Raw genomic sequence first — 27554 nt, 5'->3', positions numbered from 1 at the left:
TCTTTTAGTTTAGCACACTTCCAGGGCAATGGTGAGCATGCATTGTGCAAACTGCTCTGGTGGAGACTTGGAAAGATCACTGAGATGCTATGTGGCTATTTCTGCCCCAGACCCAAAAGGGAATAAAGTCAAGGAAAGACCTAGCTGTGAAAGATGCTCCAGTTTCACCAGCTCCATAAACTTCCAAGTGGGAGCCTCAAATCACATATGCTGTTCCAGCCTTGCAAAAGGACAGCAGTCTACCCCAGAACATGGCTAACTTTTCCTACAAAGTTCCCACAGTAAAAGTTTAGTGTTATCACAGCCACTCAACTCTGCCGCTGTAGCATGAGAGCAGCCGTGGGAATGTAGCTGCATAAGGACCCATTTTCACAGGAACATGATGGCCACTGGAACTTAATCTTCGCATCATGAAATATTGCACTGATAAATAACATTTAGAGATGCAAACCCCACTTTGAGCTCTTGGGTCAAACAAAAATGACTGCAGGCAAGACTTGGCCAGGGAGGGTTTATAGCTGGCCCCAAACACTGGAGAGGCTTATTATTCTGCTCAGGGCTTCTTCACACTACTCATCTGACTTTCATGTAGTTTCTGTCCCTTTTGCAGGTTTCTGTTAATGGAGGGGCATCACAAGTGATTGGCACCAGAAGAAAAAGGTTCTTTAATATCCTGTCTTATCTAGACAATTTATAAACAAATGGTTTTTACTTCTTAAATACTTAAGAGTGCATTGCAGTTTGAGACTACAAAGCTAGATGGTATGCTTTAAGGCCTTTTACCATTAATTAATCAATAAAAATAGCAAAAGTTTAGGGCACTGTACATCTTGTTTTTAATAAACCACAAGGCAAAACAACACTTTATTTAATAATCATATACGAAATTTCATTTGAAAGTGGCAAATACAGTACATATACAAAGAACCTGATCTTCATTACACAGATAAACGCCAACTTCAAAATCTTTCTAAAATCAATCATATGCAAAATACTTGGTTTTTGGAGGGCTGTACAGGCAAGTATATACAATTTCTTAAACCGTGATATGGCTTATTTAGTCACATATTTAGAGAGGCAGACACTTTCCAAGTACAAGGTATCTTCTAGGTAGAAAAGGGACATATTGGCACATTTCAACTTTGTGCTGCATTTATTCCAGAATATTCTTGATGGCACTATTTAAATTGACACTGTCAAGGATTTAGCTGTCAAAGTCTCCAAAAACATTTACCAATCTTAACAAAAACCAGAAAATGACTGTTGTTTCCCCACAAACCTTTTGAAACCAAGAACTCAGTGACTGGCTTGATAAACGGAGACCCTGTAACACTGAGGAATCCCGTTTCTTCTTTCCAGTCTGCAGCGCCCACTAACATCACAATGTATCTAACTGCCAAATCAAATCTGAAAGGCCGGCCTGCAGGACCCATCTGACAGCCCTGGGGCTGGAGTGTGCAATGATGCTCTGGCTGCAGAGACGTTAGGTGACACCTGGAGGTCAGACTTGCTTCCCTCAGCACAGTATCTAGGGAGATGTCATTGTTCATGTATAACTAAGACCAGATGAACTCATCTCATATGTAGGGATACATTCTGTAACTCTGGCTACACACAAGGTGGTCAACAGCAAAACTGCCTAAAACTGTACTTCAAAAGGGTTCAGATTCCATAAAAGCATTTTATGATGATGAACCAAGGATTCAGCCAAGGATAAAGCCAAATGCAGCTGAACTGCGTGCTTCAGAGTCAAAATTTCCAAGAGTGCTGACTGGCATTTTGAGAAACCCAAAGTCCTTCCCAGTGGCTGCTCAGTCTATTTCTGTCTCATATGCTCTACTAAGTTCAGTGTGCAGAAATCTAGGCAGGGGATGATCTGCTGTTATAAAACCTTTCTCACCTGGAAAGCTCTCTCTGAAAAATGAGAGAGAAGTGGTGCATCTACATGATCTTGCCTGTGTCCATTCTGGGAAGGATCGCCTAAAGACTGACAGGTGAACCACATGGGCTAAAGAATTCATAATCAGGAAACACTTTAGAGAGAAGTAAAGCCCCAACCCCAAACTAAAAAGAAATACAGTAAACTAAGAAATCCAGTGATCCAGCAAACAGTGCTGATGGGAGCTATGAAGATCTCTGCTCACATCAGGACCTGTAGCCATGGAAACAATACAGCTGTATGTAAGAATCACAATTCTCCAGGTTCTGACTATCAAGTATGTCTTATTCACTGCATTCTCGTTACTCTTGTTAAGGCAGCAAAATCATTAGTCAGACAATAGTAAATTGTAATAGTAAAATTAGTAAACAAAAGACGGTAGGGGCCAGCGTTGTGAAACACAAGTTAATGTCTACAGTAACTGATTATCTGCAAATATTCGGTAGATGTATTGCAGTGGAGAACTGCCAAGTTTTTATGTTGTGATGTTTCCCAGTGCAAAACCAGCACCACATCTCTCCAATTCAGACCCTCATTTCACAGAGCAAAGAGCATCCACAGCTCAGCAGTGAAGGACAGCCCAAACCCCACAGCTGTGTAGTCCCTGGAGTAACTGCTGAGTTAATGTCCTCCTCTGTGGATACTGACAAATTAAAAAGTAAAACCTACCAGTTCTCCATCATGGGGAACCAGTAAAGTACAAGGTCTAGCTCTTGCTGCAATAATAAAGCACAGAAACTTCAGGCACACCCCACTTTAAGTAGAACAGGATAGTTAAGATTCGCAAGTTTTCAGTGTTTCTGTATTTTTTAAAAAACAACCCCTTTCAATATTCAAATAGATTTTTAGGCTGTCTTATCAAATAACTTAAGGAACAAGTCACTACGAAAATCTAGATATGCCCACATTGTGATAAAGGATGCCTATAAGAAACTCATGGTATGGTAAATGTTAAGTACAAAATGTACATTTTCCCTTTCTTTCCTAGATACCTAAAGGCCACACATGCCCAGGCAGCCACTTAAATGCCTGCTACTTATTCATATGGTTATCACTGCTTTATTTAGTTTATTGTCTAAAAATTTTGAAATTTAAACATTTATAAATGGACTTACAATAAAAATTCAACAAAGTTAACTTTCCTCTTTTGTTTGAATTCAACAAATACTACTGGGTTTTATTAGGTAACAACAGCTATTTTTTGATAATATCAATTTCCAATGGGTGAATCCGGATTTCCTTAGTTTTACACGTAGGGAAAGTCTGAAGTAAGAAGATAATACCTATTTCCCACTCTTCATTTACACATCATTTGGGTTTCTAGGATTTCAATTCACAACTTGTTTGGGACACTGTTACTCTACTCTTGATTCTCTGACGAGCCAAGGACCATATGAAGTGTCTATGCTGAAAAGAGATTGTCTCAAACAACTGTTGGAAATGAAAAATGATATTTATGACTATCTCTTTAACAAACTTCTGCCAATCATGTTCCCTTAAGCTTGGAAATATTTGCTTCTTCCCTAGACAGAGCTTTAACATCCATCCTTATTTCAGTTTATTTTTATGCACACACATACATGACAAGAAAAAAAAACAAGAATAAAAACAAAACCCTTTACTTTCTGCTTTCTCAGAGTATTTTCTCCACCTAACCCCTCTGTATTTTTATACTATGGCACTATTATAAAACTTCAAGATTGTACTTTGGGGGTTTCTGTAATGTACAGAGAACCCCCTAGCCCATATCATAAAACAGAAATTCTCTCTGGAGTAACAGGGTACTCTGCATGGTGGGCATTAATAAACTCAGGTACTCTATTGGTCACTGAAAGATGCATACAGATGACCTGGTGTAGACATGAGAACAGGGTACTAAGCAAACGATTACTAACAATGCTGGCAGTTCTTTAAAGAGGAGCTTTGTCTCTTACTATTTGTAAGACAATTCTACATAAAGCACAGAGTGATTTGCAGGGGACAGAAATGCAAACCTTCACACTCCACTGCTTGCTCCTCTGGTTTAGATCATCATATGGTAAGGTGATTTAAGGTTAAATCTAATGTCTGTTATTCAGAGCTATATTAAAAATTTCCTAAATAATTTAATGATAATGACCACATTATGTGAATATTTCTGGTACGATTACAAATAATCAAAACATTGAGATTCAAAACCCAGTAAGATCCGGAAAATTTGCTTATAAATTATGACTCTAACAATAATATTAAGAGTTATTTGTGAAATAAAACAGTTCTGAAACACTTAGGAATACATGCTTATTCCATTTTCTGGATATTATTACTTTCTGAAATCTGTTGAGGGCTGATTTTTATAAAAAGAGAACACAATTCCAGAAACTAGATGCCAAGATTACACAGACACAAAAATCCCAAATAATTCAACACTGAGTTTGCTAGCACTGACTTCATACGACAGGTCTGTAAAAAGTAGTTTTAGATGAAAATACTGAATTCTGAGTCTTCCTGTGCATCTTGGGTATTTTGTCAAATGAATGAAGTACGGTCTTGAACGGTCTTCTATGAGGTATCTGCAGAGCTACAGCTTACTCTGTAAACAGTACTTCGGAAACTTCACTCGAAAATCATGCAATTATCAGTCAGATTGGAGGGACTGTTTTTGTGAGACCGGTGCTTGACATGTACACAGCTGTCAGGGACTCCATTAGTATACGTTTATTGCTCTCAAGTCTGTGACTGTAGGATAAATAAGGCTGTAGACCCCAAGTACATAGAATCAGGTACTGGAACTCTGACAATTTGCACAAGTTCTGTTCATCTCTTGTCTGTAGCTCTGGAGCTGAATAGTGCATTTATACATGCCAAATGTGTTCAGTAATAAATGCTTAGCTTTGGACTGTACTTCTTCCCACTTAGATGAACTTCCAGGAACTGCAATATCAAGAAAATATCACATTATCTATTGTACACTGCTATATTATTAGTAAGCAAGATTCAGAGAAGAAACAACAGTACACTGTAACCATACACTCATCAGTCTGATGCCCCCCTCTCTTAAGCCCTTCTGCTGTAGAAGTCATACATAGCCCAGAATGGCTTCCCACGATCTCAGTCTTTCCATGCTCAAAAGAGAGAATGCTGAATACAAGCCTCTTGTTTAAGGACCTTATGATCCTTAAGAAAGAACCAAATGCATATATTATTTTGATTTTAAAAAGCCATCAGTCTCTGAAATGATTTAAACAAGAGTGTGGTTTTTATTGTATAAAAGATGGCACAGCAAAAGTATGTAATACCTTTAAAATGCAGGTAGATATCAATTTGTAGTATCTTCTCTCAAAGAATTACAAAAAAAATAATAAATGCTACTATTTCTTTATTTGGAGTTCTGGGAATTGAACACAGGATCTCATGCAAGTGCTCTACCCCAAGCTATCTTCCCAGCCCTTTGAACCTGAAATTCATCTTTTGAAGAGCCTTACTCTCCACTAAGTCTTTTTATCAGAAAAGTCTTCAGACACATGACAAGCTCAGATGTTAGTTCCAAAATCAGACACCTTTGAATCCCATCAGCAACATACTTAGCTGCATGTGAACTATGGCAGTGGATTTCCCCGAAGTGAGAGACCAGATATTCAAGTCTTCCACAGAATAGACATCTTCTATTTTCATCAGCGACTCTTTGATATAATCTACATTCAAGTGGCTTGGTACACCTATTAGTTTGGAACATATAATTTGTAAGTTTACTTTGGTAGGAAATCTTATATTACATTTAAAGAAAACAAATGGTTTTGCCAAATTTAATTCCAATGAATTTGAAGCTTTGTTTACACTTTAAAATAAATTACAGACATTCTTATAAAAATATAGGTAATATACAAGAATCAATACATACTTTAAAAATGTTAATTCTCACTAAAGTGGAGTAGCAATCAATTTACAATATTTAGCTTAACCTTAATAAGTTAGGTTAGAAAAAAATCTTTTTAACAAGGTTTTACCTTGTAGCCCTGGCTGGCCTGGACTTCTCCTATGTAGATCAGCTTGACCTTGAACTCACAGAGATCTACTTTCCTGAGTCCTGAGTGCTGGGATTACAGACATGTGCTACTATGCCCAGCTTAGGAACAGTTAATAATGATAAATTATTGCTGAGAACTTTTCTCTTCATGCTTAGACATGCTTTCCAGTAAGACAAGAATGTCAAAAAATATAACAAAGTCACAAATTAAATAGCATGAAGGAATTAAATAAACCACAAGGTATAAGTGCATTAAGAATCAGAAGCTGCACTTTATCCTAGCTTTACAGTTTATTAGTAGCATGACACTGAATGTCATGTATACAATGTTTACATACTTTTTTTGTTTGTAAATGTCAATTCACTCAACTGTCTGCTTTACCCTGAAAGGGTGAAGTGCATGGCCAAGGGACTGCACTGCTTCTTGTTTGCTATGTACAAGAGAGTATCAGTAAAACACCAGACATGGCTCCTATCCAGAGCAATCCCCTAGCTGGATCTCCACTAGGGAGGGGTAAATCCACAGTGGGGCGTTAATGAGTGCTTACCTTCCAGTATTATCACTACTGTGTCCCATATGATGCGAAACGTTGTGAAAGCCACAAGTAATGAAAATATATATGTACAGATGGGATCAGCAATTTTGTATTCTGGCTAAAAGGCAAACAGATGAAAGTTGTGTGATTAAACAGAGACTGACATTAAAACACTATAAAGTAAGCAAGGCACACAGCCCCGTTCTTTATCTTTCTTTGACAGGATTGGAAAACACTTTTAAAACTTGGACACTAACTGAGAAACATCCTCACTCTTAAGATTTTTCAAATGGTTTGCCTCGTATGCCTTTTCTGGAAGTTTGGTCATTCTGTCTATTCTCCTCTGTGCCTTCCCTGAATTCTGAACTCAGAAGCATAACATACGGAAGCTGGAAAGAACTGTATCAGCCATCTGGATTGAAATACTCACTGGAGAGAACAGAATTAAAATTTAGAGTTGCTGCAAAGATGAGAACCTCAGCGCACAGCTCATGCAGTGGTTTGGTGACAAGGGTTAACAGCGAGCTTTACAGTGAAGGTGTTATCAAAGCCCACTACGGGTAAATCAGCTAGTAAGGTGACATCATTGTGCTACTGACAGTAAGTAACTATACTGATGGCCAATTAATCTGACACCAGTGAAAAATAAGTAGAAAGGCATTAGTGTCCAGTACACTGATAAAGGACAACTAGCTTTTAAACTAAGCATTAGACACGTTTGAAGTAGAAAGCACACCATTTTACCTTGAATCTTATGATGTATGCAGCTATAAGCACACCAACACTCTGTACCAAATCACCCAGGGCATGTACAAATGCAGCTCTCACTGCCAAGCTGTCCTGCCCATGGCTGTGTCCACTAGATACCATGGTCGGAGAATTTGAAGGCAGGGAGTGGGAATGGGAGTGGGAATGGTGGTGACCGGACTGGTTCAACAGAAACCCCATTCTGTTAAAAATGAAAGAAAACATATTATTTCTCTAAAATTATTGAGAGAACATCTATTACTACTCAGACAGTAATGGAGCAATGCAGAACAGTCATTTAAGAAAGATGAAAGCAACTGGTACACAGAAAATTTGTTGTAGGTTCATAGAGCTTATGATCTGCATGGGACATCAGAAGTGCAAGCACACAGCCAGTTAATGTGAAATGCTTTGGAATGTATACAGCTTTGTAGAAGTATGGAAGATGAGGGGCCAGGTGATGGGGTAGGTGGGTGGGGTGGCACAGAAGAGCTCTCTCAGAATCATTTGAGCAGAGACTTACAGAAGTCAGGAGCAGATGGTGGATGTATTCTAGGAAGAACAGCAGGCAAAGGCTTAAAATGAAAATGCACTCCATGCACTTGAGAAAAGGATGGCATTGTGGCCAAAATAAGGAAAGTAAGAAGTGCTAAGGCAAATGGGGGGCTGCACAGGGTTTTATTTTAAAAGGTGGTTGTAGGGACTTCTGATCTTTATTCTAAATTTGAATAGAAGCCATGAGACAGTGATTTGTAAACTGAGGCAGCTGGACCATATTTGGCTATGTTTTTTAAAGATGAAGTTCTATTAGAATACAGGCATATGTATTCACACAGTGAATATGGCTGCCTTTGTTAACATCAGGGTTCCATTGCTTTACACGTGTAGCTCTCAAAGACTCACTAACTAGGCTTCTTGTTGTTTTAGAAGTGTGGGAATCAACCCAGGGCCTCATGCATGCTAGGGAGGGCTCTATCACTAAGCTCCGCCTATAACCCCGTCTATTCTCTACAGAAAGTCTGCTAACTTCTGCTCTAAATGATTAAGTATATAACATATTTCAGTAGTTTTGAGGAAGAAAAATGATTCTAAAAGCTAGCTAACAGGCTGGTGATATGGCTCAGCAGGTAAATGTGCTTGCTGCTAAGTTTGACAGCCTGAGCTTGATTCCTGTAACCTACATGGTCAAAAGAGAGAAATGTCTCCTATAAGTTGTCCTCTGACCTCTATGTGTGCACAATAGCATGTGCACACAAATAAAATATATGCAAAAAACTTAAGATGTAGCTAATGTAAGATTATTAAATATTAAACAACATACTTGGCTATAATTAAATTCCTTAGTGTTAAACACATGGGCAAGTTAATGAGTTTAGCACGGTCCATTTTATTATACTTATAAATAAAATTGATGTACTATATTTTGAATCTGAAACTATTTTATGTCTGAATGCATGCATATGCAATCGTCTTTTCGCTTACAGCATGTGAGAAAACACTGTGCTTACATGACATTAACTGCAACTCCAACAGCTGCGGTGATGAGCATGATGTCACCGTTTATTTCATAGTTCATATGGATTGTTCTCTGCACAGCTTCATATAAGAGGAATCCCATAAGTACATACACCAACATCACACTGATCATAGCTGACAAAACCTCTAGAAGGGAAGATGGAAAACACATGTATCTTCAGCACAGCTGTTACACTGCATACCAACTAAACACTGCTCAGTTTTTACTTACAACACTGTTATTTTTGTCATAAAACATTTTTCTTAAGTATTTCACAACTTGAATTGTCTAGACCCTTAACTAATTCATCTCAATCCTCTATTTATTTATCAAATTATGTATATTTACAGGCTATTCACAAGGTAAAACTGAAATAGAAAAATAATAGATCAGACAAGATCGGGCACATTCGGGGTGGTATGGCCGTAGACTAGAAAAATAATGGAAATGTAACCACAGACAACTTAACAGCATAACAAGAGGCATGTGAGGTAGTTCGGCATGCACACAGCCCTGGGCCAACTTCTGGCTTCATTCAGGTCTGCTGGTGCACCTGCAATCCCATTACTCATGAGGTAAGGTCAATGGATGGGAAACTCAAGGTCATCATCCCCAGCTACATATTGAGTCTGTGGCCAGCCTGCGATATAGGAGAGCTGGTCTCAACAGCACAACAACAAAATAAATAACTTAAAAGAAAAGATTGGATAAGAAAAAGAATTTTTAAAAAGAAGTAAGAAACTAAAGAGTAATCTGTCATAGAAAGAAATGGAAAAATTCTCAATAACAAATGTAATAAAAGAAAATTGTATTTTATTACTTTGTATGGGTGTTTGGCCTGCATGGATGTCTGTGTGTCATGTGTATGTCTGGTGCCTTCGGAGGCCAGAAGAGAACATCGGAGCCTGTGACTGGAGCTATAGACAGCTGTGGGTGCCGTGTGGGCGCTTGGGTTCTGGGTTCTCTGGAAGAGAAGCAGTCAGTGCTTTTAATCACTTAGTAATCTCTCCAGCCCCTCAAAATTCTTATATCCTTGTTAAGTTGGCAAATAAATTTAAGTCTGATAATTTCTAAAGTTAGCAAGAATATTAATGTAAATATTAAATGGATAGCTTTTTATTATTTGATTTCTTTATTTACATTATTGCATGTGTTTGTTTTTTAGTTAACTAATTAAAATATTTTATTATTTTTATTGAGCTTTACATTTTTCTCCATTTCCCTACCTTTATCTTCTCTCCCCTTATACCCCCTCCTGTGACCTCCGAATTTACTCAGGAGATCTTGTCTTTTTCACCTTCCTATGTAGATCCATGTATGTCTTTCTTAGGGTCCTCTTTGTTGTCTATTTTTTCTGGGGTTGTGGCCTGTAGGTTGGTTTTCCTTTGTTTAATGTCTAAAAGTCACTTATGAGTGAATACATATAATATTTGTCTTTCTGGGTCTGGGTTACCTCACCTAATAGGTTTTTTTCCTAGATCCATCCATCTGCCTGCAAATTTCAAGATATCAGCTTGGTGGTAGTGGTGCACGCCTTTAATCCCAGCACTCAGGAGGCAGAGGCAGGCGGATCTCTGTGAGTTTGAGGTCAGCCTGGTCTACAAGAGTTAGTTCCTGGATAGGCTCCAAAATTACAGAGAAACCCTGTCTCAAAAAACCAGAAAAAGAAAAGATGCCATTATTTTTTTCTGCTGTGTAGTACTCCATTGTATAAATGTATCACATTTTCTTTATCCATTCTTCAGTTGAGGGGCATCTAGGTTGTTCTGGCTATTACAAATAATGCTGATGTGAACATAGTTGAGCACATGTCCTTGTGGTATGATTGAGCAAAATAGAAAAAAAGAAAGGATATTCAACAAATGGTGCTGGCATAACTGGATATCAACATGTAGAAGAATGAAAATAGGTACCTATCGCCATGCACAAAACTCAAATCCAAATGGATCAAAGACCTCAACAAAAAACCAACCACACTGAACCTCATAGAAGAGAAAGTGGGAAGTACACTTGGACGCATTGGCACAGGAAACAGCTTCCTAAATATAACCCCAGTTGCACAGACACTGAGAGAAACAATTAATAAATAGGACCTCCTGAAACTGAGAAGCTTCTGTAAAGCAAAGGACATGGTCAACAAGACAAAACAGCAGCCTACAGAATGGAAAAAGATCTTCACCAACCCCGCATTGGACAGAGGGATGATCTCTAAAATATACAAAGAACTCAAGAAATTGGTCATCAAAAGAATAAATAATCCAATAAAAAATTGGGGTACAGACCTAAACAGGGAACTTTCAACAGATGAATCTCAAATGGCTAAAAGACACTTAAGGAAATCTCAACATCCTTAGTCATCAGAGAAATGCAAATCAAAACAACTCAGATTCCATTTTACACCTGTCAGAATAGCCAAGATCAAAAACACTGATGACAGCTTATGCTGGAGAAGTTGTGGGGAAAAGGGAACACTGCTGCATTGCTGGTGGGAGTGCAAGCCAGTACAGCCCCTTTGGATGTCAGTGTGGTGATTTCTCAGAAAATTAGGAAACAATCTACCTTAAGACCCAGCAATACTGTTGTTGGGTATATACCCTAATTAATTTATTTTTTAAAAAACAAACTTTTTCATTTTGCATACCAATACCAGTTCCTACCCCCTCCCCTCATCCCACTTCCTTCACTTTTCCCTCCCACACCGCATCCACTCCTTAGAGAGGCTAAGGCTTCCCATGGGTGTCAACAAAGTCTAGCACATCGCTTTGAGATAGGACCAAGGCCCTCTCCACTATCTAGGCTGAGGAAAGTATTCATCCAAAGAGAACAGGGTCCAAAACCTCAGCTCAAACAGTAGTGACAAATCCTGGTCCCACTGCCAGTGGCCCCACAGACTGCCCCAGACATACAACTGTCACCCACATTCAGAGGACCTACTTTGGTATAAGGTTTTACTGTTTTTGAAAGCCAATTGTAAAGCTAATCAAAACTTAAAATGCATATATTTCTTGATCTAGCAATTTTACAAGTAGGAAAGTACAGGTATACAAAGGTATCTAGAAGGCTTTGCATTGTAACACATACATGAAGGCATGTTAAATGTACATCCAGCAAGGGATAGATTTAGTATTATATATACAGTGAGGATACTAGACACCTACTTATAATACTTAAAAGGTTAAATATTATATACACAGTGTAGATAACAGCCACCTACTTATCCATTTTAAAAGAAAAGTAGATAACAAGAAAAACAAAAATTGGGGAAATTAATGATTACAAGACAGACAGAGATAGAAAGCATGTATCTGAGAAGTGGAATGAATCAGAGGTTTAGGGTATTTTTTCATTTTATTCTTATATATCTTAAGAATATATAATGTTTAAAATTAATGGTAATGTTTTAAATTAAAATTTTTTAAGCCACAAACATTAAAATTATATTTAGGAAAATCTGATGATTTATAATCAAGAAGTACAAAACACAGATTATATTATCTGACTTAAAATGCTAATCAAATAATATTATTGATTATTCTGATTAAACAAAAAAGCTCTCTTACTATGAATAAATCAAGGTTTGGAAAAATACCAGGAATAGAGATAATTACTGCTTAAAAATATTTTTTTATTTAAAGTGACAAGATGCATATTGCAGTGGTTTGAAAGAAAATGATCCCCTAAAGGGAGTGTCACTAGTAGGAGATGTAGCTTTACTGGAGTGGGAGCAGCTTTGTTGGAGGAAATGTGTCACTGTAGAGGTGGGTTTTGAGGTCTCATATATGCTTAAGACACACCTAGTGTCTCAGACTACTTCCTGTTGCCTGCAAGTCAAGATGTAGGACACTCAGCTACTTCTCCAGCACCATGTCTGCCTGCACACCAAGTCACACCATGAAGATAATGAACTAAACCTCTGAAAATATAAGTGATTTCCTTTTATAAAAGTTTCCATGGTCATGGTGTCTCTCCACAGCAATAGAAACCCTAAGACAGAAGTTGGAACCAGGGACTAGGGTACTGCTGTGATAGGCCTGACCATACTTTTGTTTGAGGGAATATGGACTTCGGGACTGTGGATTAGAAAAGCAGTTGAACACTTTAAGTGCTGCTTAATGGACCATGCCAGTAAGAGCACAGAAGACCGTGGTGCAAGTGTGATTTGAACTGTGAGGGCTGGCTCAAGAGATTTCAGAGGAGAATAACTTTAGTATGCTGCCTAGAAATCATTCTTGTGATACTTTGGTGAAGAATGTGGCTGCTTTTTTGCCCTTATTCGAAAAGTTTGTCTGAGGCTAAAGTGAAGAATTTTGGATTAATTCCATTGGCAGAGGAAATCTCAAAAGAGCCTAGTATAGATTCTGTTGTTACTAGTGTTAACTCTAAATAAGATATATAATGAAAAGGAGCAGGCTAAACAAGGAAAAAATATTTGATGAGAAAGTGGAATAGAGCTAAATTCTGTGTTCAAGGAGATAAACTGATTAAGAAATGGAATAAAGGGAGTGGTAACCTCAGGGAAAGATCCCACCTAGCTAAGCTTCCAACTTGTGAAAAGGAATTAAAGAAAAGCTTAGAGCCTGGCAGAAGTGGCACACACCTTTAATTCCAGCACTAGCGAGAAGCAGAGGCGGGTAGATCTCTGAGTGTGAGGACAGCCTAGTCTACAGATCCAGTTTCAGGACAGTCAAGCTTAGGCAGTGGAGGTGAAAAACAGAAAGCTGGTGAAGATATAATTGAACATGGGGGCCATGCTCCAGCAAGCAGAAGAACTTGGTAGCTTTGGCCATATGGTTCTGACCTTAGAGACAAGGACTAAAGAAAGGGTTATAAAACCAAACTGTGACTAAAGAAAGCCACCGAGGCCAAGCATCTGTCAGGGGTGTCACTGAATTGGAGGCCCAGAGAAGTCATTGTGTGAAGCTGTGAAGTTGAAGTTGGACTGTCTTGGAGGCCTCAAGATGTTAGAGATTCCAGAGTTGTGGAATACCTGCCCAGGAGAGCTGCTAACAGGGAATAGAACCAACTCGAGAGAAAGAAGTATGTTGCAGACAACAAAGCTGAAAGGAATTGGAGATCTGAAGAGCATTTTGACAAGGAGATGTAGAGTCTGGATGTTGGAGGACACCACTAGTTAGTTCCTGGCCGGTTAGCCTCGAAATAATCACACAGAAACTGTATTAATTAAATCACTGCTTGGCCCATTAGCTAGCTCTAGCTTCTTATTGGCTAACTCTTACATATTAATTTAACCCATTTCTATTAATCTGTGTACCGCCACATGGTTGTGGCTTACCAGCTAAAGTTCAGTGTCTGTCTCTGGTGGGGTTATGTGGCTTCTCTCTGACCCTGCCTTCCTCCTCCCAGCATCCAGTTAGTTTTCCCCTCCTAGCTCTGTTCCCCTATAGCTTGCTATAGGCCCAAAGCAGTTCCTTTATTAACCAATGATATTTACAGCATACAGAGGGGAATCCCACATCATCTACAGTTTGCCCAGCTGGTTTTCAGTCTTGCTTTGATCCAGTATTTCCTTACTATGCTCCCTTCCCTATGTTTTGGAATGGTAATGTATCCTGTGCCATTAAATGTGAACTGCTTTTTGATTTTGATTTTATAGGGGATTATAGTTAAGAAAAAAAAGACTTTAAACTTTGGACTTTAAAACATGGTTGAGATTGCGATATACTATGGGGGCTTTTGAAGTTGATCTGAAGGCCTTTTTGTGTTATGATATGGCTACAAGCCTTTGGGGGCCAGGGAGTGGAATGTGGTGGTTTGAAAGAAAATGGTCCCCAAAGGGAGTGGCACTATTAGGTGTGGCTTTGTTAGAGGAAGGCTTTGAGGTCTCATACATGCTCAAATCAAACTCAGTGTCTCAGACCTCTTCCTGTTGCCTGCAAGTCAAGATGTAGGACACTTGGCTACTTCTCCAGGACCATGTCTGCCTGCACACCACCATGTCACACCATGATGACAATGGACAAAACTTCTGAAAATGTAAACCAACCCAATTAAATGTTTTACCTTTATAATAGTTGCTGTGTCCATGGTGTTTCTTCATAGAAATAGAAACTCTAACTAAGATACAAAGACAGGTTAAGTCGCTTCCCAGAGAAAAGGAAGAGTTCAATTAGACTATGACTCACTCCAGATGTCTCTTTCTTGTTTTGGGTTGGTTTCTGGTCACACAGCTTACAATAAGTTTATCACTCTGTATACCACACCTACAGTACCAATGTTGACCACTTCATTCATGTCTTTCTTATGCCTCAATTTAAATTCTCATTTCTAGCAAGTTCTAGAACTTGCTAGTTCTTTTCCTGTAAGAGTTCATAGGATGTGATTAAAAATGCAGTAAGATGTGAATAATAAAAGGCACGGATTTTGTCATAGGTAGGAGGAAGCTGCTAAAAATGAATCACAACTAGGTAAAGGGCTTTTTTTGGATGCTTGTACAAAGGAAATTTTTAATTGAATTCTTTCTATTCCTCTAGCATCAGGGGATAAAACAACAAACTATATAGAATTAGTGCTGTAGCCAAATGCTTCTCAAGACACATCTAGCTGGCTCTGACCGTGACCTCTGCTCAGCAAACATTCTGAACAACACCTGTCCTATCATCTTGCCATTGATATTAGCTGAGGACTTAAGCGATCATATCGTGTACAAACTCTTCCTGCCCCCATACTCAAACAGCTCTACTTACTACAGTCTTTATATCAGTGCAATCCCTGAAGAGTTGGAAGAAATGCCATATCAACAAAGACAATTCCTAAGGTAATTCATAGTCGGAAAGGAAGCAGGTAGATGGGGACAACTGTCTTTAGAATGGCCCCCTTGGAAGAGAATCTTTTTCCTCCTGAGGATTTGAGATTTCTTTCAGCATTGTGGTTTCATTAAATCCTGAGTATATTAGCTCTTAGAGTAAAGAGACATGCTCACATTAAATAAATCCAGACATTTAGAAACAAGGCTTCGGTCCTCCCTCTCTCTCTCCCCACATAAACCTGCTGCTGTAGCTCATTGTAAATAAAGAAAACCCAGAATGATTTCACACCGTCAACAGCTTTACACGAAGAAGAGGAAAACTGTGGCACTGTAAGAGACTGCGGTGACAGCCCCAAGAGAAGAGGTAACAGCTCTCCCACCATTCCCACCGCCCTCAGCGTTTCCTTTCTACAAAGAGAAGAGGTAGCAGCTCTCCACCATTCCCACTGCCCTCAGCGTTTCCTTTCTACAAAGAGAAGAGGGTAGCAGCTCTCCCACCCATTCCCACTGCCCTCAGCGTTTCCTTTCTACAAAGAGAAGAGGGTAACAGCTCTCCACCATTCCCACTGGCCCTCAGCATTTCTTTTCTACAAAGAAGCACAAACTCTGTCTTATCACAGAATGTAGATTCTTAACAAATTATGATAAAAATTAGTCAAACATTTTCAAGAAACTTATGTTACATACCTAGGCGATGAAATCCAAAGGTGAATCTTCTGGTTGGTGACTTTGAGGACAGCCACAAAGCAAGCAAAGTGAGTATGATGGCACTAAGGTCGGTTAGCATATGAAGAGCATCTGTCATAATTGCTAGGCTATTTGCGATGTATCCACCTGGGAGAAAGGGAAGGAAGATTAACTAAAAAATGTAAGCAATCAAACTTGAAATGCACAGCATCCTACAAAACATAACTGTGAGCTAAATTTCTATCCTGATACAACTGAATCAAAGTATTCTAAAATTTTATGCAAAATAGTATATACGTCATCTTTCAATTTACATGGGGATGGTTCCGGAAACCCCTGTGGGTATCAAAATCTTTGTGTTTCAAGTACCTTATATAAAATGGTGTCTTTGCATACAAAAGAGGGGTGACAAGTTTTGCTCAACTTAGTAATTAGTTATAGTGAGTTAATAACTACAGTATCTGAATACTGCAACAAGGCAGGAAAACATTCAGGAAGAGCTGAACATGAAATGACATTGAAGAGTTCTATACAGTGAATATAAGTTCCACACAAAGGGTAAACATTGGCTTAGCTTATGTTTTTGAATATAGATAACAATCCCTGAAGAGAGGAACAAAAAAATGGTATTTAGAAAATATGTTGTAACCAATGAAATAGGAATAATATGGTGTGTGCTTGGTAAGAGCGTGCATGTCTCCACCACAACTCATATTGGTGTTTCATCTTGTTACGAGGTATTGAGATGTTGGAAATCGACACTGATCATTGGGAGGTAATGTTAAGAGAGGCCCTAAGGGGAAGGCCTCAGTTTAATAGGACTGTGGCTTTATTGAAAGAAGAGATCTGAATGAGGAACATCTTCCTTACCATGTGACTCAATACTGCTTCGAGACTATGAAAAAAAAAACACACACACACAACAAATGTAGCCTCTAGATTTTAAATTTCCTCGTCTTCAGAAACACAAGTTGAATAAACTTTTCTGCTTTATAAATTACCTAATGTGTAGTATTCAGTTATGCAACATAAGATAATATACATTAAAATTTGAAATTTGTGATTCCAGGTGTCTATTAGGAATCTTGGAATACATCCCCATGGACAAGTGGGGGACAACACACAAGTGATGAATGTATGTATGCATGTACATTAACATATATACTCTTTCTTTTCTCACCTTTTGATTTTATTCTGTTATCGGAGAGTAGAATAATGACTCACTTTCTTTTTTGGAGACAGGGTCTTACTATGTAGCCCTGGCTGACCTGGAACTCACTATATAAATCAAGGTGGCCTTGAACTCAGAGATCTGCCTGCCTCTGCCTCCCAAGCACTGATATAAAACATGCACCACCATGCCTGTCCCTCATTTTCTAAATTTTCTATGAGTTTTTGGATTTTTGTTTGTTTTTAAGTTCTGTTAAGGCTTTTATTGTTCAACAGTTTTTTCCTCCTTTACCCTGAATTTCTTTTTTTTTTTTTTCTTTTCGTTTTATTTTTTCGAGACAGGGTTTCTCTCTAGCTTTGGAGCCTGTCCTGGAACTAGCTCTTGTAGACCAGGCTGGCCTCAAACTCACAGAGATCTGCCTGCCTCTGCCTCCCAAGTGCTGGGATTAAAGGCGTGAGCCACCACTGCCCGGCTTACCCTGAATTTCTTTTGCAGAACAACCTCTTCTTTTCCAGATACAGGATCTTATCTCAGGATACTAATTATATGATTATAACTGGTTTTTAAAACAGGTTTTTCATTAGCTTTCCTTAGTTTAGCCTTCTTTACACACACATGCTTTGAGGCATCTGACATGGTCCAGTCTGGCCTGTTTAGGATGCTCTAGTGCGGTAGTCTTATATTGGATCCTGTAGGGGTCCCTGGGTTCCAATAAAAATGCAAATGCTGGTCAGGCAGTGGTGGCACACACCTTTAATCCTAGCACTTGGGAGGCAGAGGCAGGTGGATCTCTGTGAGTTCGAGGCCAGCCTGGTCTACAAGAGCTAGTTCTAGGACAGCGAAGACTGTGACACAGAGAAATCCTGTCTCAAACAAACAAACAAAAAATTGCAAATGCTGGTCAGACATAGTGGAGCAAACCTTTAATAGCAGCATTCAGGAGATAAGAGGCAAGTGCATCTCAGTGAATGTGAAGCTAGCCTGGTGTACATAGTGAGTTCCAGGCCAGCCAGGGCTACACAATAGCAAGACTGTCTCAGAATACATACATTCATTTATGCTCTGTCCTATCCCAAGCCTCTCTTACTAGAACTTCTGAGGGTGGGATCAGTACTTTGGGTTTTAATGAGTTCTCTTCGTGACTGTGGTGTACAGCAAAGCTTGTGACACATTACTGCAGTGTAACCTGGGTTGGTCCTCAGCTCGTGTTGACTTTCTTGAGTGTACTAAGCCAGTTAACTCTGTTTCTTTTCCAGTTTCCAAGAGTTTTGCTATTTTTCTCATCTTTAGATTTTTCCCATCTATGTGGATCTATCCCTTCCCCAACAAGCCAAATCCCTTTAGTTCAGTTAAAGATATACTTTAAGACAGGGCAAAATTAAATATACCAGTTCTTTATCTAAAAGTTAGTGTATATATATCTTTATGTGTTTTTAGTTGCAATAAAAACACGTAAAATACTGACTTTCTGTTACCAAGTTCAAAGGATATTGATATGGGATTCCTCTGCTGTGAATACCATTGGTGAATAAAGAAGCTGCCTTGGCCTGTTGTTGGGCAGAGTTGAACTAGGCCAGGAAAACTGTACTGAATGTTGGGAGAAAGAAGGCGGAGTCAGAAGCCATGTAGCCCCACTGGAGACAGCTGCTGGAACTTTACCAGGTAAGCCACAGTCACGTGGCGATACAAAAGATTAATGGAGATGGGTTAATTTAAGATATGAGGTAGCCAGAAATATGCTTAAGCTATTGGTCAAACAGTATTGCAAATAATATGTTTTTCCTTGTGATTATTTTGGGGCTGAGCAGTCGGGAACAAACAAGTGACCTCCTTACAACAGGATATTTTAGTTTTTTTCCTCTAAGAAAATGTCTTATTTTCTCTTTGAAATACTATAGTCCTCCTCATCCTATCCCGAGGCACGTATTCCAAGATTGTCACTGGACACCTGGAATCTTGTCTAGTACCAAATACTGTACATACATTTTTCATACACATATAAAGGATTGTATGTGTATGATAAAGTTTAAATTATTAGTTGGGGACAGTAAGAAACTAACAGAATAATTACTAATAAGATAGGACAGCTGCAAGAATACACCATAATAAAAGTCACAAGTGGATACATTAGACAGCGGGATGATTCACATCCAGGGCAGGATGGAGTAGGACTCTAAGATCCCATCTTAGTACCTACAACAGTGAACAATTTAAAACATGGGTGATTTAGTTCTTGAACTTTCCATTTTATAACTTTGGATATGGCTGTTGTAATCAATTAAAACGATAGACAGTGATATCAACAGTAAGGGAGGGGACTGATGTAGTTTATTTCCTTGGATTTTGGGACACCTGTTTGCCTGCTTACCTTTCTAAAGTTAAAAGTCCTCAAGACATGGGCTCTCAAGTAATTCTGCCTATTCTGGGGACAATATCTACTGTGCTGGCCTGTCTTCTGGAGCACAGACTTGTATTTAATAGTCCACCAGACATTTCTCCTCGTCTGCAGAAGCATGAAAATGAACATGTTTAAACAGTCTGTGAGTCCATGTCCCAGTTTTGCTGTGCACCCTCTTTCCACTTCATAAATGATGTTACCCACGTATCCAACTGGTGAATGAGAAACTTAGGATCATTCTGGACCTGCTCTCTCCTCAACCCCCACGTCCAGATCAGTCAGTTCTGTCTACCTTCCCTCAAGATTCTGTTTCCAGCTGTGCAGTTTTCTGTATCTGCTCAGGTTTGTTTCTGATCAGAAGCTCTCTAAGTCCGCTCCCATGTTTGCACCCCCATTCCTTTCTTCATAGAACATCCGCAGTGATCGTGTAAAAAGTCACCCTCCTACGTAAAGCCCTTCACTGGCTTCCCATTGTACTTAGAACAGAAACTGCACTCATTCAATGTGGTCTATCAGGACTTGTTTATCTGGTCCTCCTGCCTCCTTCCTTCATGCCTACTACACTCCAGTTACACTAATCTTTCAGTTTCTTAAAAGAACGGAAAGTTTGGGGACCTTTGCACATGCTGTTTTCCTTGCTTGGATGATTCCTAATATCCTTTTTGTTGTTGGCTTTAAATGTTCCTATCATGCCAAAACTATATCCCACTGGGTAATATGTCTATTTTTTTCTTCGTAGAACTTAATAACTGAATTTACAATTTAATCACTTGGCTATTTAATGTTTTTCTCCTATGTTAGGTCAAGAACTTAAGATAATAACAGTCTTGCTTTCTATCACAGAGCCAGAACATGTAGGACAGTGCATGCAAACTAACATGTAAGTACCCAGAAAGGATCTGCCAAACAGAAGGGAGAAAAGAAGGGACCCCTTGCAATGTCTTGAGCAAGTCAGAGGCAAACCTAGATTCAAAATCAAGTCCCTTCTTCCAAATCTTTATGTATTTTTTTTATTGGCTCATACTTCCCACACAAATGATTTATTTCTAAGTTCTCTGGACATATTTTAATAAGCACTCCACTAGATCTAAGGCTAGATAACATTCTGAGCACTATGGTTCCTATCATTTCTGTATTACTGACAAAAGATTCTTCTATATTTGGGTTTCAGATCGGAAAGTACGTAGCTTTTGCAAAGTATTAACCAAATAAGAGACTCTGGAAGAGAGGCGTCAGGACAATTAAATGTTAATTATTATTTAAGAGAAGTCACATCTAGAGTAATTTTAAGGGAGAAAATTATGATTAACACGACTAACTTCAAATACTCAGTATCAGCTTCAAAAACCACTAAGTCTGAAGATATTTTAGTTGCACGAGTTTGAGAAAGTCCCTGGAACTTCATCTGCTGAAGTCATGAGATCACGCTCTACTACAACTTACCATTTCTGCATTAACAGTTCACACATTTGGAATTCTCTAACATAAAAAATAATTCAGAGTGTTCAGCCCTAAATGGAAGATCTATATCGCCTCCTCTGAGGCTTAGGGAACATGTGGAGGAGGGGGAGGAAGAGTTCAGAGCTGGAGGGTGGGGAAATGGGCCACAAAAGATGCCTTCTGCATATGGCACAGCTGCGGTGCTATGGACTTGGTGCCACCGTGATTCCTTAACAAGACTGCGGCAAGATTGGGCCTGTCAATATTTTATCTGGAAGAGAGAGGAATTCACGGGTTTCACCTCTCCCCGAGGGACTACTGACAGCTAATGGTTTCTGGGGAAGAGGGTGCCACTTCTCTCCTCGGGGTTCTCACTGATCATCTGCCCATGCTTCAGAAGTAACTTTTCTCCAGTGCTCACAAGTCACTGAGGGCGTCACAGACCCTAAAATGACATGAAAGTGGGACCCGTGTTGGGAAGAAGGTTCCCAGTGAGAAAGAATGGGTGTGTATAATGAATAACAATTCATTATAAACAGCATACAATATGGGAGATATTAAAACTGTAATTAAAAATTCAACAAAAGCTCATTTACTGTGTCTACTTTGTATCATTCACTGTTTGAGGTATTAGGCAGTCAGCTTATACGTCAGCAAATAAAAGGCATGTAAATATTTCTGTTCACTGCACCCACATCAGGGAGTTCACAGCTACCTGTAACTCAGCTCCAGGGATCTGCTGCCTCTAGGCACCTGCACTCAGCCATGTGCATACACTCATCCTCCCCCCACACACACATGTAATGGAAATGAAGTAAACCGGCTTGAAAAAGTTGCAAGGTGGGTGATGCGCCACATCTAGGCGGTTAGTGGGCCATGGACTTAGCTGAGAGATAACTGACGATATTAGAATATAACCTATAAGATTTATGTTTGCCCAGCACATATTTATGCTCAGATCTGTGGATAGGCACACACCTAAGGCAAGTACCTATGTTTGCATGTGTAATGTTTCTTATTACAGTGTACTTCTTATTGCAGTGAAGTCAACAAAAGTTTGAAAAACATTGGGGGATCAAGTCGTATGAAAGGCATAAGGGCAGGAGGAAGGCAGGCCTGAGGAAAAGAAAGAGGATCATCATAGGTGAGCTCACTCTGAGGAAGCATGGTATGGCATGAGGTAGGGGACAAACTTGATTCTCTACGCACAGCTTCCACCCAAGCATTGGAAATCTGGGTTGCCAGGTCTCGTGCTGTCATAGTTCACTGTAAGAGACACCGGGAGAGAGCCATCTCCCTTGTTAATGTCACGTCCTAATCTGTCACTAAGAAGCTGTTCATCAGTCCCCTCTATATGCAAGTACTCCATCCGTGGATCCCATCAACCATGGATGGAAAACATTTGAAAAACATCATGCCTCAGGACTCACCATGCATAGACTTGCTCTCTAAACAATACAGAACAATGGTATTTTGTAGTCGAAGTAATTTCCGAATAATTTAAAGTACAGAAGGGTGCCTATGTAGGTCATATGCAAACACAGGCTGCTTCATTTATGCAAGGGACCTTTACATAAGGTGCCTATGGATGGGCATCCCGAGATTCAGGTTTGTAGAGGGGACTCCTGGAACCACTCCACCTTGGATAGAAGGGGGTGACTGTAAACTAATGGGGTAGCAAAAATGGGGTACCAACCTGAGAGTGAGAAATTATTATCTGAAATAATCAAAAAATGAGAAAGAAAACAAGCTCTCGCAACTGTGGAGGAGCCCTCGAGCTCACTTAGATTGTCCTTAGAATAATAAACTTCCAGTTGGCAGGATTGAATTTTGTAAAGCCTTTGGTTATATAAAGTAAATGATATATAAAACAATCAAACAAGCCAACTGTAGGAGGTCTAGTATTGTAGGTGACTCTGCCATTCCCCAATAAGTTGGCCTTCTAAATTAACCCTTTCAGAACCCCCATGTGGGAAAACAGATGGTCTTCAGCAATGCCCCTTAACCGTCCACAATTCGGATTCTAAGCAATATTCGTATCATTTTTAGATGTTCCGAGAGCAACCCGGTGTCCCATCAGAATCTGTAAAGAGAGAAGTTACATGATATACAATCAAGTTTGATTCTAAACTCTACAGGAGACGGCACACTGTTGGAGGAATCACAAGATATCCCCACAAGCTCTCTGTGGACGCCCAGGGAACCGCACTTTGGAATCGGGTGGCCATTTCAAGCCCTGCACAGGTCTCTCCACACCTAACTCGCTTCCTGAAAACAAAGTTCCCACCTCAAGTTAAGCGTAGCTACCAGCTGGATAAAGGGCCAGGGTGGCGGCGACAGCACTCACCCACGAGCTCTCCGACCATGAACAGCAAGTAGAGGACGGCGGCAATGGTCAGCCTGGTCTTCACCTTCCTCTGCTTGAGCAGCTCGCGCCGCTTGCTGCAGTTGTCACAGGGGTCCATCTTCAAACTCAGCTGACTGTTGGTCAAAGGTAAGTCCTGGTCCAATAAGGAGTCATCGTCGGCCTGGAGGGCCGGGTGCGCCCCGTTCACAGGCCTGTCCTGGGCTTCCGAGTCATCGTCGGCCACCACGACTCGAAGTTTATTAAAGCGCGAAAGCCCCTCGTCGCTCACCTCGTCCGAGAAGTCAAAGGCGCTGGTGTCATTTAAGAAGAGCGGCGCGTCGTCCTTCCTGAGCAGGGATTTGAGGCGCTTCCACGCGCCGGGGCCGGCCATGGCCGCGGAGGGCCGGCGGCTCCGCCTTCACCGGCGCTCGGGCTCCTCAGGGCAGCGCCGCGCGTCCCTGCCCATCGTGAGGAGAACGAGACCCGCTCCACCCGCCGCGCCCCGACCTCGCGCCAGCTCCGGGGTGGCTCGGGATCCCGCGGCGCTCAGCTACCCCGGGCCGCCGCCGCCGCGCATCCCCCTCCCAGGCGGCTCGCGCTGCTGCGTCCCGGACCGGGATCGAGGCCGAGCTCCAGCCGCTGCGCTCGCCCGCCCGCCCGCCTCGCGCCGCTCGGGGAGGCCGGCCGCGGGGTCTGACAGGCTCGGCCTCCTCCGGCCCCTGCGCGAGGCGGCGCGTGCGCCCGCCCGTGAGGCGCGAGGGAGGGGTCGGCGCGGACACGCAGGCCGCCCGCGACTCGGGGGCGCGCGCAGGGGGGCGTGGCCACGCGGCGCCCCCCCGCCCCCGCTCTCCCAGCCCCGCCCCCTCTCCTCTGAGGTCCGGTGCGATCGGAGCCCTCGGGTGTGTCGCGGAAAGGCCCCCCTCCTGGGCTGGGTGTCACTGCTCGCAATTTCCCTCCACTGGAGATGGGCCTGGGGAATCTCGGGTCCGATCTTGGTTATGGATGACCGGTGGGAAACGTCATTTAGGGCTTTCTTACTAAGTGGGTATCTTGGTAGCTTTTCTTTTGCCAAATTGATAAAATTTGTTTAGTTTGGTCAAATGACTAGGACAAGACTATGATGGTCGGTAGTTCTCTGGCTTGTCTTATGTTTACTGTTTCTCAGCAAATGTGTCTTCCTTCTGTGTTGTTCACTGCTATGCTCTTTGTCCAAAATTGTGTGAGCTTCTTTTCCTTATCTTTTATCAAATTCTCAAATGTCCTCCAGGCACAGGATTAAAGATAACAGTCAGAAAATTCCTTTTAAGGTGTAAATTCCTGGCTTCTACTTTTTCCCTTTTGGAGATTCCTGGGATCTAACCCAGGGCCTCATGCGTGTTAGGTAAGTGGTCTACCTACTGAGCTACACCTCCAGCCTTCCAGTGGTGGTCTGCAAGCTCCTACTTTCCCAGTGTTTACAAAGACTGTATTAGTATTATTACTGGTTTTTCAAAAAGACTGTACTTTAAAAACAGTTTATAGCTTACCAAATTACAAGTCACAAAAATACAATAAAAATCGCATGAAGCATTTGGTTCTGAAGACTGTTGACACCTTAGAGTCATGTGTGAATGAGCGCACTGGCTACTTCTGTTTTCCAGGGTCATCTCTCCTTTCTAAATTTCCACACAATTCTCCCAGAGCTGCAGTCATGACAGCAAGCTAGGGAACCTGAACTACACACCCTATGGTCCCTAAAGCAGGAAGGGAAGACTATTACCTAGAATGTTACCAATCAGGACACTGGTCATAGCCAAAGGAGAGAGCTCACTGGGAATTTCCTTTCCTCCCTCTGCTCCAAACTTCTCAGGATTAGGTTGTTGTCTTATTTTAATGCCCGTTTTATTGTCTGCCATGTTTCAGGAGTGTCGTCAGAGTCTCGTGAACACAGCCTCAAGGAAGGAGGAGCGTGGATGCTCCAAGAACAGTGGAGACAAAAGCACGGGTTGTTTGGGGACAGTTACTGCAAGCTGTGTTGAGGAGGGCTGGGTTACGCGTTCTGTTTTGTTTTGACTCCTGTCTTGCTGGCTTCTGGAGAAAGTGCTGAGATGACAGCAGAAACTGGTGATTTTCAGTATGTCCCTAAGTTTTGTGACAGCCCCGCTCCTCAGGAGAGTTCAGTTCCCCTTCTCTCGCTTGTGGACAGCACTTAGTAATGGCGTGTGACCTGTACTGCACAGAAATGGCAGGAGGGGCTGTGACGTACAGACTAGGTCATAAAGGGCATTGCATCTGCTTCCTGTTGTCACCCTTGGGGCTCTTGCACTGTGAAGAAACAACTACTACCTCATGAGGAACTCACCCAGCACCATAAAGGCCTACAAGAGAAGGAGCTTAGCCCCAACACCGCCATGAATGAACCGCTAGTGGAGGCCCCTCAAGCCTTAGTCAATCCTTTGGATGACTCCACCCCTGACAACTGAAGCTTCGTGAGGCATCCTGATCCAGAACTACCCAACAAGGCCACTTGCAGATGATACAGAGACTGCGTGAGATAAGGAATGTCTGCTGTTTTTTGGATACATTTTGGAATTTTTTTTGCAGCAATAGAGAATATACTATATTTCAAATTTCTCCAGAACCTGGAAATATACTTTTGTTCTTCCCTTTTTTTCTTTTCCTTTTTACATCTCGTGAGGTCTTGTTCCTAGACCTGCCCTGGTATAATAGGACATTTCACTGTGCTTTCAAATGGACCCAGTAGACCTTTGCCAAATAAACACAGGGCATGACCACCTTTACAGCCTCATTTCTCTGTGTTTGGTGTTTATAACAGCAGACAAGCTGCTGGAAGGTGACTAACTCAGCAGCAAGGCCTGCGACTGTGCTGACGGTCACTCCCTATGCTTGCTTTTATGTGGGGCTTCATGCTCTTTTCCAGGCTGGGGACTTTTTCTGTTTTTGTAATACATAAGGGACAGACATTTCACCAACTATTCAACCCACCTTTCAGCCAGGTGGCCCATAATATGTAGATTGTTTAGGTAACTCCAGAGGCCTTGCCAGTACAGTTGAAAGAAACTTAGCTGATATAGACATAAATCTATGTCAAAACCTATTTTCTGGCCCATGTGTCTCTTAGTAACAAAGCTAAACATGATAAAACAGCTAAGATTTACTTAGGACTTGCTTCTGTGCCAGGTGCTATGCAAGGACTGACTTACATTAATTCAGTTAGCTATTAAACGTGGTAATGAAGAAGGTATTGATTATAAACATGACTTTGGAGTCTCATTGCCTGTCTTTGAATCCTGGCTTCACCATCCCCCTGACTTCACCATCCCCTTGTCTCTGGCAAGTTAACCTCCTTTTGCTTGCCTTCCAAATGTAGATGGTAATAGTACCCACTTCATAGGGATGTGATAAACACTGAAACAGCATGTCAAACAAGACACAATGTTTTAGCATGTGATGCTCAGTCACTGATACCTGTTGTTTCTACACAGGCAAAGACACTGTCTCAGATTGCCAAGTGTCTTGGTCAAGATCAGACAGCTAGGAAACAGAGCAAGAACTCAACTGCACATGATTTCTGTGCTTAAAGTCAGTAATTTCGTCAGCGTCTTCCTTGTTATCTTTTTTTTTTTCTGTGAGCAAATGGAACCACTTGAAGAAAAGCCTGGAAGTGTACAGAGATTTTTTTATACACAGAATACCAAGAGCTATGAAACCTCTGTACATCCTGGGAAATAAGTTGGCGGAGGGCTGGAAAAGATTGTAAATATTGAAACAGGAAGAGGCTACTTGGTCAACAGATTCAATACTGCATATTCTAGAATGCTTTTCTCTTTTCAGAGTGTGTGGTCACAGGAGGTTCCCATAGGATGTGCTGGACTGTGTTCTCCTTTTCCAGACATGGATTCTGTTGGGATAAACAGTGATAACGATGTGATACACAGCTAGTAACATGATACATGCTTTCACTGGGGGTATTCTGTTAACAAAATGAACAGTTTCAATTT

The 27554-nt window shown here is 40.9% G+C and overlaps 1 protein-coding gene across 1 annotated transcript; it reads right to left on the bottom strand.

Annotated features, from left to right (window-relative positions):
* Window positions 1-798: 798 nt before the first annotated feature.
* Window positions 799-24310, bottom strand: Slc30a4 (solute carrier family 30 member 4). The gene is made up of 7 exons (XM_057781346.1): window positions 23554-24310; window positions 16198-16344; window positions 8737-8890; window positions 7226-7430; window positions 6494-6599; window positions 5503-5637; window positions 799-4852 (listed from the first exon to the last, which is right to left on the bottom strand). The coding sequence occupies exons 1-7, from the start codon at window positions 23942-23944 to the stop codon at window positions 4698-4700; spliced, it is 1293 nt and encodes a 430-aa protein (XP_057637329.1). The 5' UTR covers window positions 23945-24310; the 3' UTR covers window positions 799-4697.
* Between the last annotated feature and the right edge of the window lie 3244 nt (window positions 24311-27554).

Source organism: Chionomys nivalis, chromosome 9 (genome assembly GCF_950005125.1).
Source record: "Chionomys nivalis chromosome 9, mChiNiv1.1, whole genome shotgun sequence".
NCBI lineage: Eukaryota > Metazoa > Chordata > Mammalia > Rodentia > Cricetidae > Chionomys > Chionomys nivalis.
This window is presented reverse-complemented; position numbering and strand designations above follow the sequence as displayed.